Raw genomic sequence first — 12,389 nt, forward strand, 5'->3', positions numbered from 1 at the left:
AACTGGATTCGTTGATAGTACAAGAATTGTCACATTTTCCCTTAGTTTGCTCAAATACAAAAGATAGCACGCTGTAATCAAAAGCATGAAATTCGAGTTCATCGTTTCCCAACCGGGCTTCTTACGCCTTTCCATTTTATCACAAAACGGAGATATTCTAGCACAAAACGAAAATACAGTGTACATTTAACTTGTATACAAATTCGAAGCTTTTCTTGACTCTTAAGACAGACCGTAACATTGAGAACGCACAAGCAGCTTCAGCTCTGATTCGACACTATGTAGTGTGCCGGTTTTATTTAATTCATTTCGTTTCATATTCATTGAGGTGTGATTTGAACCATTATTTGTATTCTAAACCATTTATTTAATTATTCGGATTTAAACAATTGTTGTAATAAGGATTATTGTTGTATTGTATGCTGTTTGAAATTATCAAATTTTAGTTTATATTTGTTGTCATATTTACATTCCCATAAACTATGTCACGTAGATGTGTGGAAATATGCAAAAGCCCTAATTTGCGGTTTAATTTGGAGTTTTGGTGCGGTTTTGCGCATATCAAACCTCAAATATGCGGTTATGCCACTTGCCTATGCAGAGTCTGTCCTGACAGGTTTCCCGGCCTGCGTCACCGTTTGTAATTTGAGAGGTCTAGCAAGAGATGCTATTAGCCTAAGCAGACATCCAGAATACATCTGGACAATTTGTCTTGCTCACCCATATTTAGAATGTTTTTACTTAATTTGAAAATTTTCATTGGTTCATAAAAATAATCTTATGGTTCATAAAAACAGAACGACCCCTCGGGATTTAATATTGTTTGCCTAAGCAAACATCCATCAATACATCTGGACAATTAGTCTTGCCCACCCGTGTTCAGATTTTCAGCTTAATCTGAAAATCTTCATTAGATGATGTAAATATTCTTATGGTCAATGAAAACAGAGTGCCTGCTTCTTCCGAACTTCTCATTTGCCATAAACATTCGGATAAAATCCTCCAGAAATTTAGGTATTTGGCTAGGATTATGATTATATTTTGTTGTAATCTGAAGAGGCAATATTTGAGGAGAGTAAAGGATGCAATTTTTTTGCGGGGGAGTTTAGGATGTACCATTAGTGCCAAAAGGACCTTAATAGTGAAGTGTAGATTCATCAAAACAAAATACCTAAATATATTTTGTTGTTTTCGGAATAAAATACCTTTTTGAATTATCAAATTTTAGGTACGCCTCACGGTGATATTCCAGTGCGTAGCCAGCATCGAGGCGATATATTTCGGTGTTTCGGGCACACAATTGGACGTTAGCTATGTGCACGTCGTCCCCCTCTTTCATGGCTGGCCTTTGATGAGCCACCGTGGACGCGATGTGGAGGACCCTAGCTAGCACAGGCCCATGGGCAGCCCGAACCCCATGGCCTGCCTAGTCGCGAAGTCTGTTCTATTTTCTTCGCCGGCCCCGCATAGAGCCATTAATTATGTTGAAGTACATCCAGAATTAAACTTAGGGTGTGCTGGTGTGTGTGTTGGGGGGGGGGGGCAGTGGCCCCTCGGGACTCATGCATAGCGGCTCGTAATGGTTAATAGAGCTAGCCTAAACAAATAGATCAGTAATTTGTTCTGACTAGTTATGCTCTATAGGGAACCAATTTACTCAACCAGCCTTGTCACCACATATGATGCAACCTTGGTGAAGGACGTGAAGCCGATACGGTTGACCTTAGTGATGTTGGGGCTTGATAGTGAAGCGCGTCGTGCTTGCCGGAGGGCACAACTAGAGTCGACGGAGCCAAGCACCATTGCCGGTTTACAACACGGAATCAAAGATTTTTTTAGATTTGGAGGAGAAAGGAAAGACAGAGCTACAAAAGTAAAACTTGCAGGGGCTTTTTTTTTTCAAAGAATAATTTGCAACCATTCTGCAATGATTTGCACCCGCCTCACAAGTTGGTGTATCGCTTCACCCCAATTCTCAAGTTGTTGTATGAATTTGCACCTACTATGCAAGTTGTTGTATGCCCGGTGCCAATACCTCTATGTTAACCAAAACTGGAAAACAAATGGGCTTACAAGGAGGTGAGCGACTTGTTGATGGTGTAATTTGGCATAGTTTGGAGAATGAGCCAAATTAATTTGATTATTGGTCAAGCTAATTAGTTGATACACTTCTGAAGTGTTATAACATGTACTACTTTACATGGACAAGCAGTCACGTTGGACAGGCCCTTCTTCAGATTTGTCGAGCTATCACTCTACAAGTACTAACTGGCCTTGGATGTGTCAACCTGAAGGATTGTAAAGGTTGCGCAGCTACATAAGACTAGTCACAATGCATAGTATCATATAGAAGTATCATGCGTATGATTTGCATACATGTTACTATCTCCACAATGCATGGTATCATATACTAGTATCATAGTCTCCATATATTAATTGTTTTGTACAATCTCAGTGCAAATATATGTACAAGATTTACTTGACATTAATTTTTCTAGTAGTATGTGCTATGATACAGTATCTACCTATGATACTAGTACCCTCTCTTTCATCATTAATTACACTGCCACATCAGCATTTTGCATGCATGTAATGCATGATACTACCTATGATACTCCCATTGTGGGTAGTCTAAGGGAAAATCACATGACAGCCGTCAACATTGTCGGTGTCAGCTGGTTCGTTGCACAATTACTGCTCGAGACTTCTACAATAAAATTGCCATGTCGCTAATTACATCTCATGCATGCTGCCGAAGGAAAATCTAAGTGTATCATTTTCATACTTTTGTTCTACATTTGAGTTTCGGTTTAATCATACTTACAAGTTGAACTGTTGGATTTCCTAAAATCAAGGTCTGTTGAACCTATACTGAAATTACCAAAATCAAATTTGACTTTTAGGTTTTAATTTTCGTACTTGAAGCATACTTTGTTCCCCAGTGTCAACATAATTAAAATTGAGAGTATCTGATTAGTGACATGTCTATACCACTATATTGTACACGAGTTTTTGAATCTGAATTTACCACTTAGTTCTAGAGTCCTCCCTCCAGTGAAGTAATCCAGACCGTTCATTTGCATGTTGGAGCTTCTAGCTACCGTTCATCTGGCCAAAACTCATTTGATCCGACAGTTGTGAGCTGTTGGATTCGTCACCTGATGTTCCCGCACGAGTTGCTACATACTTCTGGACAAGCCTGGAGCTGGGTGTTCAGGTTGGGGGCCCATGCACGTGGGCATGCACGATATGTTACTTGTTTTGTCGTTTCATGGTGTGGAGTAAACTACTGCTACACGAGCATGTCCGACAGTTAGCGTAATTCATTTTCCCTGATTAATGATTCTTCAAATTCTAGCTACAAAACTTCCTTAGAAAGTGGGGAAGAACAAGAGATTACTGTAATCGTTGTTATATTTTTTCCAACTGTTATATGCTGTTACATAAATACAACAATTAGAAATATATAGTCTCTACCATGTAAATACTTTTATCGTTATTTTAGTATGATTATTTTAGTACAAAATTGAAAACTATGACAATATAAAAACGATGATTATTTGGAATATATTTAATATTTTTTTGTCATGACAATGTATACTCCAAGGTTAATTTTCCCATAAAAAAGTTTTATCACATGCCTCCTATGACAGGACATCAATCATCATTTTCTATTTAAATATATGTGATCCCTCTGTCCCAAAAGAATTTTTGATTTTCTTTTTTAAATTTAGATGTATTTAGACACTATTTAAACAAATCTGCGATATCCTCTTAGAAAGAGAGGGAGTAGTATATTTATTGAATCATAAAATTTTCCCCAACAATCACAAGTTTAAATTACTTTTTGATTGCATGAAAATTCTCACTATAGCATAGACTGCCACTACGGACCAGATATCATGCACTTGTATAATACTATTGTGATGGAAGCCAAGTCTTGCGTCATAGATTCTTGTGGGGTGAAAACATTTTGTTGTGTCATGCAAATTTTCATGGGATCGTAATAAATATATTAATTATAAATATGTGACATGACCATTTATATATGATAAAAAATGTCACAACTCTTTCCTAGCCGCTTCATGCACCATTGGAAATAATGGTAGTTTAACTCATTGTTTTTTATGGTTTGCAAATCAATGTTCATGGAGAGGTATATCTGCACGAATACGTAATCAGATTTACCATAGTCATTGATACTCCTAAATACAGAAATAATCATGTGTGGTACCAACTTCTGAATTATGCCGAGTATTATTATTATTATTATTATTATTATTATTATTATTATTATTATTATTATTATTATCATTATTATTATTATTATTATTATGCCTTAGTAAAGTAAGATGATATCTTATGTATTGTCGTGCAAAGCACGTGCAGTTTACTAGTATTTGTTAGTACATTAAAAAACTTCAACCAACGACTTAATTCGTGATCCAGGCTAGGCCGAAGTAGCAGACAGGACTTACAGGCCATTTTCGAACTTGCATATTGTCTCTCATAGGAAGAAAACTTGCCACGTCCTTAAAATCTTGCCACATGAAATGTTGTATTTTTAAAGGAATCTTTGCCGTCCAAAGCAGTTTGTTATTTGGTCCATAAATATATTTCTCCGGATTTTAATACACAGATTTAGTGGATTTTTTGCTACTCGTCAAGTGTTAGTTACTAAATCAACATTGTTACTCAGCCGGCAAATCTTGTCAAGATCCCATTACTCAGCCAGGATAACTTGCAATCTCCTCCGAAAGTTCAGATTTGCAATCAGGTGCACATACATGTAACATTCAAAATTGAACTCCCTCCCCAGCATCATTTAAACTATCTCAACATGTCACGCAAATTTCTGTGTTCCTTCTAGGACAAACAAAACCATCTAAAAGAGCTACCAGCACATTCAAGAGCAGACTGACATTCACACGAGATAGCAGGAACAATTAAGAACTGGGAAAGGGGAAGATAAGCATCTGTAAGTGCAAGACTACAACACGGAGGATAATTTCTTACAGAAGAAACAAGGACCTGTTTACATGAAGAACTTGGTGCTCAGGCAGCCATCGTGTAGGCGTATATCATACAAGCTTCCACCTGGATTCTACCAAAATCATCTCTAGATTGCAGCGAGTATACATCAAAGGAGAATAATAATCTAAGATTCACCCGGTTAATCTTCTCATGCACAATTGCAACCATGATTCAAGGACACTAGTGACCCTCAATAGACTCCCAAGCCACATTCATCTGTATATTTCATTACACGATGCTACTTCTCGAATGAAAGAGAGTATGAGCCAGTGTTTGGATCTTTAACAGCCTTGAAATTGTCCACGCTCATTCCAAAGCGCCCCAGCACCGAGTTGCCCAAATCTTTCAGCTTTGCTGCGACAGATAAGGTGGATACATAAATTAGACAGGGAAAATATGAGCTAAATGTCGCAAGGTCAGGGTGCAGAACCATGCAATGACATAATCAAAATTAAATGCCGCATTCCATTTAACAAACCTATGATGTCTATTTCTATATATGTTCAGGAACAGTTGTAAGAGCATATGGGCACTGCAAAACATTGGTACACTCCCTGCATATATTCTGATGCGCTTTTAATCACTATAAACAATTGTGACAGTGCGTATATAACACAGTTTTGCATGTCCTGCAACCAGCTAGTGTCTATGAGACTTGACGGGACCACTTCACATATAAGATGTCTAGAAGGTGCACTACAGTGGAATCATAAATACAGATAATGCTATTCTTGAAGTCTAAACATTTGTGAAGAATTTTACCCAGCATTTCTTCCTTCATCTTTTCTCTTTTCTCTGCTGCCAGTGGCTCAAGTCGGAACAGCGATTTCTTAGCTTGTGCATTTGAAGGATCCAGCTCAATTATTTTTTTCATGTCTGTGAAGAGGAACAGATAGACAAAACTCAGCACGGTTGGAACTTCAATGATAGCATAGAAACTAAAGTGCAGGGAAAGTGCAATGATCTGAAATTGACAATATCCAGCACGTAATGAGGAAATAATCCAACCAGCTATAGCCTCGTCATAGTGTTCGAGCTTTTCATGTGCTTCTCCCCTCCGAAGCAGGGCCTTCACATATGAAGGATTCAGCTCAAGTGCTCTGCTGCACTCCTTAATTGTTTCATCATATTTCCCCTATATTACATGAAGTTAGCACTGGGTTTTTTCATGTAATAAGATATGACCAAAATAAAATGAAATAACTTATTTGACAGGAAGCACTGGTCCAGGTATATATAACACGCATTTGAATGTCCTGCAGAGCATTTTTACCAGATTAACAAGAGGCCTAGTCTAGCAAGTTTACATAGCACAGTTCTTAACGTTGTTTAATAGCAAGATTACACAATCATGTAATAATAAACTATTGCAGAACTGGTACTGCATGTTCACTTCAATGAAATGACGAACCATGGGAAGCAAATATGGATACTACTCTATGTCAGTTGTTAACTGGTCAAAAAACATCTTACCAATTTCAAGAAACATACAGCACGATTAGAATGGCATGCAGAGCATATATCTTCAGAAGATTCCAGCTCAGAAGCGATTTGCAATGCAATTTCATATCGGGATAATGCCTCCTCGTATTCTCCAGCTCCAAAATGTTTGTTCCCTTCTGCTTTTGCATCATTCGCTTGGCTTCTAGCTTTCTGCAGCAAGTACAAAGGGAAGTCGATTTCAATACAATCAAATAAATCGCTTCAACATGATACTTGAGATACCCAGTCCACGAGGCTGCTAAAAGCTGGTAAATCCAATTGTTGTTTATTATGTACTACATCACTTAGTAACCATCCAATAATCTATCAAAGCAACAGATTCGGTTAACCATTCATAGCCATCATTGCATTTGTTACAGATCACTAGATCAGATAAGTTCATACTTGCGAAAGGAAACACCGTACGAAAGTAAAGCACAGAAAGTAAAATGTCAAGAACACGTTTTGGCTAGCACCTACGGCTTCAGAAATCCTTAAACATCAGGTTTGCATACACCACGTGCATTCAATTAAACCTCTGTTACTTCAACTTCGCATAGCTTGCCTGATAAGGCCCAAGGAGTAAGAACACTGAATCATGAACCTAACCTATGGCGCCAGATGCATAGTAAGAACTAAACACGATACGAGGCGGGTTTCAGATGATGTCTCCTAGGAAGGCAGAAAGTACAGTTGCAAAGAAATCTGAAGACCCATAGGTCCCAGGAACCTAAATTGGTTCGCTGAGAAAGTACAAGTCACCAATTATCATGCAATAGTTACTAATCCTCGCATCACCTGTTACCTATTCGTAGTTTTCAAAAGCTGAAAGGGGAAACTGAATGTTCTGGTTTGGTTCATGACTATCTACAGCAGAAACTAACCCTAAGGAATCAGGAATCCTCCGTCGCTCCGCGTCGACACAGCAATTCACGAAGGCAACGGAAGAACAAAGAAACGGGGTGGGTGGATGGGGTGCTACCTCCCGCAGCTGCTCGTCGGTGAGCGCGTCCTCGAAGGCCTCCTCCTCGTCCTCCTCCGCCGTCGTCGGGTCCGCGGCGGCCACGTACTCCGGGGGCATCGAGGGGCACGCCGTCTCCTCGACCTCGACCTCCGGCTCCGGCTCGAGCTCGATCACCACCATCTCTCTCGTCTGCGCGCGGTGGTCGCCGCCGTCCACGCCCGAGGGTTCGCCGTCAGCCCACGGGAGAGTGTAGAAGCTGGGTTACGGGGCGGAGGACGAAAAGCGAGAAATATCCAGAATGCGCACGCACTTTCGGCCCACGAAGAACTGTTGGAGGCGAAGGGAAGTGACCCTGGCGGCAACGGATGGGAGGCCCAAGCCCACAATCTCTTTTCTAGAAGTTCAGACAAAATCCTAACAAGTGTGTTTTGACACTTCTCAAAATAAAGTGTCTTTGATGATATAATTCCGATAAATTGGAATTAATTGCATATTTTTTTCGAAAAATCATCGGTGGTCTTGAACACCAGTAAGACTTTAGAAAAAAAAACTGAAACTCAAACTTTTAGGTCTTCAAAAAATATGTCGTAAATTACATAGGTAAAAATAAAATGTGTCAGATACATCCATATTAGCTACGGTAAATATGAATGAGAGGGGGTACTATGTTTTGTTAAAACTTTGTTTTTTCTATAGCTCAAAACATAGCGACTTTTCTAGCAAAATTCCGCACACCTATATTGACCACGTATATGTATTTATGAAATATTGGTTGTAATACTTAAAACTTGAAAGTACCAATTTTAATTTTTTAAATAGAAACACTGTGTGTGCGTGTGCATGTGCGTGTGATGCACTGAGGCTTACAATCAATTGGCACCAGAGGGAGATGATACATTGCCCACGGAGGAAGAAGTATCTCTATGCTGAAACGAATAAGCAACGCGGAAGACCAGAGAGATAATTATAGTACTAGTTCATTGGTGATTTTTTTAAAATAATACGAATTAATTATTTAATTTCAGGACTATCACGCGTTTTCAAAATTTTCCAAAAATGTGACTCGGTCGGCCTGCAGCAGGCCGATCGGACAAGAGCAAACCGACTGGGTGTCGGCTGCATTGTCCACACAAATTGTCAGGCTCGTTGGTCAGCTAGAGACCTATTGGGACGCACGATTCTGATCCGACGGAGCGGACGAGGGAGCACCGTGTAAGGCTACAGAGTGCTATAGCAAGTAATAGAAATTGGGATAATTATAGTACTAGTTCATACGTAGGCATTAGATTCATGCATTCAGGAGTTTATGCAGACAACGAAAGGACAACCCATTGTACAGTTACGTAGGGGATGTCCGGAGCGGATATATGTGTGGCAGACAGTTGCTGTCTAAATTAAGCAATGGGCATGCCCTGATGGCCTCCTCCCACCCGTACGTAGAAGCGCTGAAGCGGCGACGTCGACGCGGAGCTGCCGGGGCGACGATGTTTCGCTGCCGGCCGCGCGCGACCGAGTTCACTGTTTCTCGCGGTTTCGGAAACTTGAAGTAGCTACATTACCGCACAGTTCGACATCTACGCGTCCATCCAGGCATCCACTGCTTCTTCGTTCTGCCTCCGTGTCAGCGACGTCTACATGCTCCATGGCCATGTACACGCGCGCGTCAACAGCGTTCATTGTCAGCTTCTCTACACGCGCGTGTGCCTATCGGCAAATCCAGTGTCCATAAATCCCGCAGGCCGGTCCGGATCGCGGGATCGGTCAGACGGTTACCGGCCACATCGTACCGGCAGTGAGAAGCAGTAGACATCCTCCAACCAATTGCAAACGTGCCCATCGTTTCTACCTTAGGCGCGCGCGGTCCCTGCCGGCCGGCAACACCCCCAGCGACGGGGAGAGGTCGCCATGGCTGGGTAGCTCTGTGTTTCCATCCGTCCCTCCGTGCCTACTCGCTGGTCCCCGACGTCGACACGGAGCGGCCGGGGCAACGACATTCTACTGCCGCTAGCTCAGACGTCAGCGCGATCATCAACAGCAGCCGTCCCGGCCGTGCGTGTTAATGGTTCAACTGTCAGGTGCGCATGGCTCCTCTCTTCCTGATCTGCCGATCGGCTTGTGCGCATGCGTGTACGTATATATACTACGTACGTGCTCGATCGATCCGGTACGCCAGTGTCCACCAGATTGCCCCGTACGCGCGTCCCTCTCCCCACTGCAAACTCCGGCACACTGCACGCGCGCGGCAGACCAAGATGCTCTCGGCCGCCGGCGGTGTGGCGCGCTCCCTCGCCGCCGCCGCTGTCGGGGCAGGTGCGCGCGCGGCCACACGTTTTCACTACGTACACGCACATCTTACTTACTTCAGTATGGAGAGTAGCTTAATTATTACTCCAGTATGCAATGTGTGCGGTTTGCAGCTGGTACGGTGATCGGCGCCGCGGTCGGCCTCGTCACGGGCTTCGCCAACGAGGAGTCGGGCGGCCTGCTCCGGGGCGCGCTGGTAGGAGCGGTCACCGGCGCGCTCGTCTCCGTCGACCTCGCTGACTCCCTCCTCAGGATATGGACCTGCGACGTCTCCGCCATGGACACGCGCATCAAACGCACGGTACGTACGTACACTTCTATGTTTTTTTTTTTTGACGGGAAAGAACAACTATATTAATAAGGCCCGGCTAAATCGCCGGCCACCATATTACAAACATCAGGTGGTAGATCATCAAACCAAAGAGCAAAAGAGTCCAGCTCTCCTCTAGCACCTAATGCAGCCAGCTCATGAGCTGGTTTGTTACAAGCTCTGGGTACATGCTCAAATTTGAAACTAATAAAAGATGTGGCTAGAAGGAACTTTATATGCACCACCAGGGATCCCAGGCTCGAGAGGTCATAAACTGTGGATTCCATTGCTTGCTTCAGTATCATGCAGTCCGTAGAGAAGATAATCTTGCCCATACCTTGGCTCTCAGCAATTGGAATGGCATTAACTAGGGCCATCAGTTCCGAGTGTAAGGCTTCTGACGCAGCTGGGATGGCACCGGCAGCGGCAAAGATGGCATCGCCGGTATCATCTCTGGCTATAACACCCCATCCACCTGAACCTGATCTTTCAGAGAAGGCGCCATCTATGTTTATCTTTACCCAGTTCCACGTACACTTCTATGTTGCCGACGAAATTCGACATTTTTCGTCATTGACGAAGCTTGGGCAGCTAATATATGACCGAGTTCCGCTCGCAGCGGCTGCTGCTCCAGACCTTCGCGGCAGGCCGCCTCCTGCGCGGCTGCGCGTTCCCGACCATCAGCGGCCTAGGCGAGCACTACGACCTCTTCGAGCCGAGCTCCGCGGTGATGGCCGCGCGGAGGGCCGTCGTGGAGAGCCTCCCGGCGACGACGCTCACCGAGGAAACCGCGGCCGCGTGGCTGCAGATCCCCTGCCCCATATGCCTCCATGTCAGCAAGCATACTTGGCTCTCTTGCTATCTCTTATTCGATTACTAATTGACTGACGCGAGAGGTGATGCATGTGTTCTTGTTATTTCAATCAGGAATTCCAAACGGGTGAGAGAGCCAGGAGGCTGCCTGCCTGCGGCCACGTGTTCCACCTAACGTGCATCAACAGCTGGCTCCTGTGGAAGCCCCAGTGCCCGATGTGCCGACACGCCGTCTACTAGCTAGCTAGCTACCGGCGACGGTGCCCTCGTCGCCGGCGAGGACTATTTCGAAGATTGGTAGCCAGGAATTCTCCATCGGCCTCACGAACGCAGAGGACCGAGTAGTTCTCTCCCGTGACGACAGACATTTTCCCGATCGAGAAATGTGTTGTTTTTGTTGTACTACAAAAGATGCAGATGCTTTTTTTTTTTGCGAATCAAAAGATGCAGATGCTAGTGTCGTATCGTAACTACTGATTTGGATCAGAACGGTCCTGTAACTACATTATGGATTCAAGTGTCCATGATTTGAATTTTGAAACCAGCTGACCCCTTCGAAAGGAGATAGCCTTGGTAACTGTTAGTTGTTCTCGGCTATTTTGACAAAAATAACCTGTTCGGTGAAGAAAATCACGGAATGACTCTGTAGCCAAACTATTTCACTGGACTAACCCTTTTGTGTGGCGTCCTTGCGAGCAGCGTCACACTTGTCTGTGTGGCACCTATGCGAACGACGCCACATATCCAGGCCGACGTGGCGCAGTCGACGCTGCACGCGGTTGACCAGCCGATGTGGCAGGACGTGTGGCGCCGATTCCATGGGCGCCACACATTCACTTATGTGTGGCGGCCCGAGCCCGCCCAACCCGATCACACCACACTGACCACCCAGATCTTCTTCCTCCTCCTCCGACCAGCCACTCCACCTCTCTTCCCCACCCAAATCTCTCTCAAATTTTGGTAGATTTTGTTGGATCTGTCCGTGGAGTTCATTCCCAACCCGTTCCTTGAGGTAATCTCCTCCGTTCCCCTTCTTTTCATCCAATGGAATTGATGGATTTGGTTGGATCCAGATGTGAAACCTAAGTTGATTTGGCAAGTGAAGTTGATGGATTTGGAATCTTAGGGTTTATTATTGAAGTAAGACAAGTGGTAGGGGTAGGTTGTATGGGTAGAAACCCTAGGTTGATTTGTTTTGACTATGGCTAACTAATGAACACATGTATGTATGCGTTGTTCACATTATGCTAGGGGGATGGAAAGAATTATTCATGTTCATCATGTGGACACGGATGCTTTCTTGAAGGGAAACCTAAAGCCGGACCCAGAAGAGGTTGACTTGGTGTTTGTCCGTAGCCCTAGCTTTGCCGAGGTGGTAGCACAAGTGTGGATTGACTTGAATTGGAATGAGACAAATGATGGTGTTGAGCTAGAGGGAAGACATAATGTGGGATTTGGAATGCACACCCGTTGGAAGACAAT

At 43.6% G+C, this 12,389-nt stretch overlaps 2 protein-coding genes across 2 annotated transcripts; one reads left to right on the forward strand and one right to left on the reverse strand.

Moving 5' to 3' along the window:
- Positions 1-5,227: 5,227 nt before the first annotated feature.
- Positions 5,228-7,660, reverse strand: LOC124653460 (tetratricopeptide repeat protein 1-like). The gene is made up of 5 exons (XM_047192522.1): positions 7,499-7,660; positions 6,508-6,687; positions 6,043-6,169; positions 5,797-5,910; positions 5,228-5,388 (listed from the first exon to the last, which is right to left on the reverse strand). Exons 1-5 carry the CDS (start codon positions 7,658-7,660, stop codon positions 5,273-5,275), a joined length of 699 nt encoding a protein of 232 aa, XP_047048478.1. The 3' UTR covers positions 5,228-5,272.
- Positions 7,661-9,732: 2,072 nt separating this feature from the next.
- Positions 9,733-11,389, forward strand: LOC124657501 (NEP1-interacting protein 2-like). Its single transcript, XM_047196043.1, has 4 exons — positions 9,733-9,790; positions 9,898-10,085; positions 10,714-10,926; positions 11,022-11,389. Exons 1-4 carry the CDS (start codon positions 9,733-9,735, stop codon positions 11,145-11,147), a joined length of 585 nt encoding a protein of 194 aa, XP_047051999.1. The 3' UTR covers positions 11,148-11,389.
- The last annotated feature ends 1,000 nt before the right edge of the window (positions 11,390-12,389 follow it).

Source organism: Lolium rigidum, chromosome 5 (assembly GCF_022539505.1).
Source record: "Lolium rigidum isolate FL_2022 chromosome 5, APGP_CSIRO_Lrig_0.1, whole genome shotgun sequence".
In the NCBI taxonomy this organism is placed as follows: Eukaryota; Viridiplantae; Streptophyta; class Magnoliopsida; order Poales; family Poaceae; genus Lolium; species Lolium rigidum.

Coding starts and splice junctions, on each gene's coding strand:
- LOC124653460 (XM_047192522.1), bottom strand. CDS start 7,660: ATGGTGGTGATCGAGCTCGAGCCGGAGCCGGAGGTCGAGGTCGAGGAG. Junction 6,688..7,498: donor CCGACGAGCAGCTGCGGGAG/GTAGCACCCCAT, acceptor TACTTGCTGCAG/AAAGCTAGAAGCCAAGCGAA. Junction 6,170..6,507: donor CTGTATGTTTCTTGAAATTG/GTAAGATGTTTT, acceptor CATGTAATATAG/GGGAAATATGATGAAACAAT.
- LOC124657501 (XM_047196043.1), top strand. CDS start 9,733: ATGCTCTCGGCCGCCGGCGGTGTGGCGCGCTCCCTCGCCGCCGCCGCT. Junction 10,086..10,713: donor ACACGCGCATCAAACGCACG/GTACGTACGTAC, acceptor TTCCGCTCGCAG/CGGCTGCTGCTCCAGACCTT. Junction 10,927..11,021: donor CCTGCCCCATATGCCTCCAT/GTCAGCAAGCAT, acceptor TATTTCAATCAG/GAATTCCAAACGGGTGAGAG.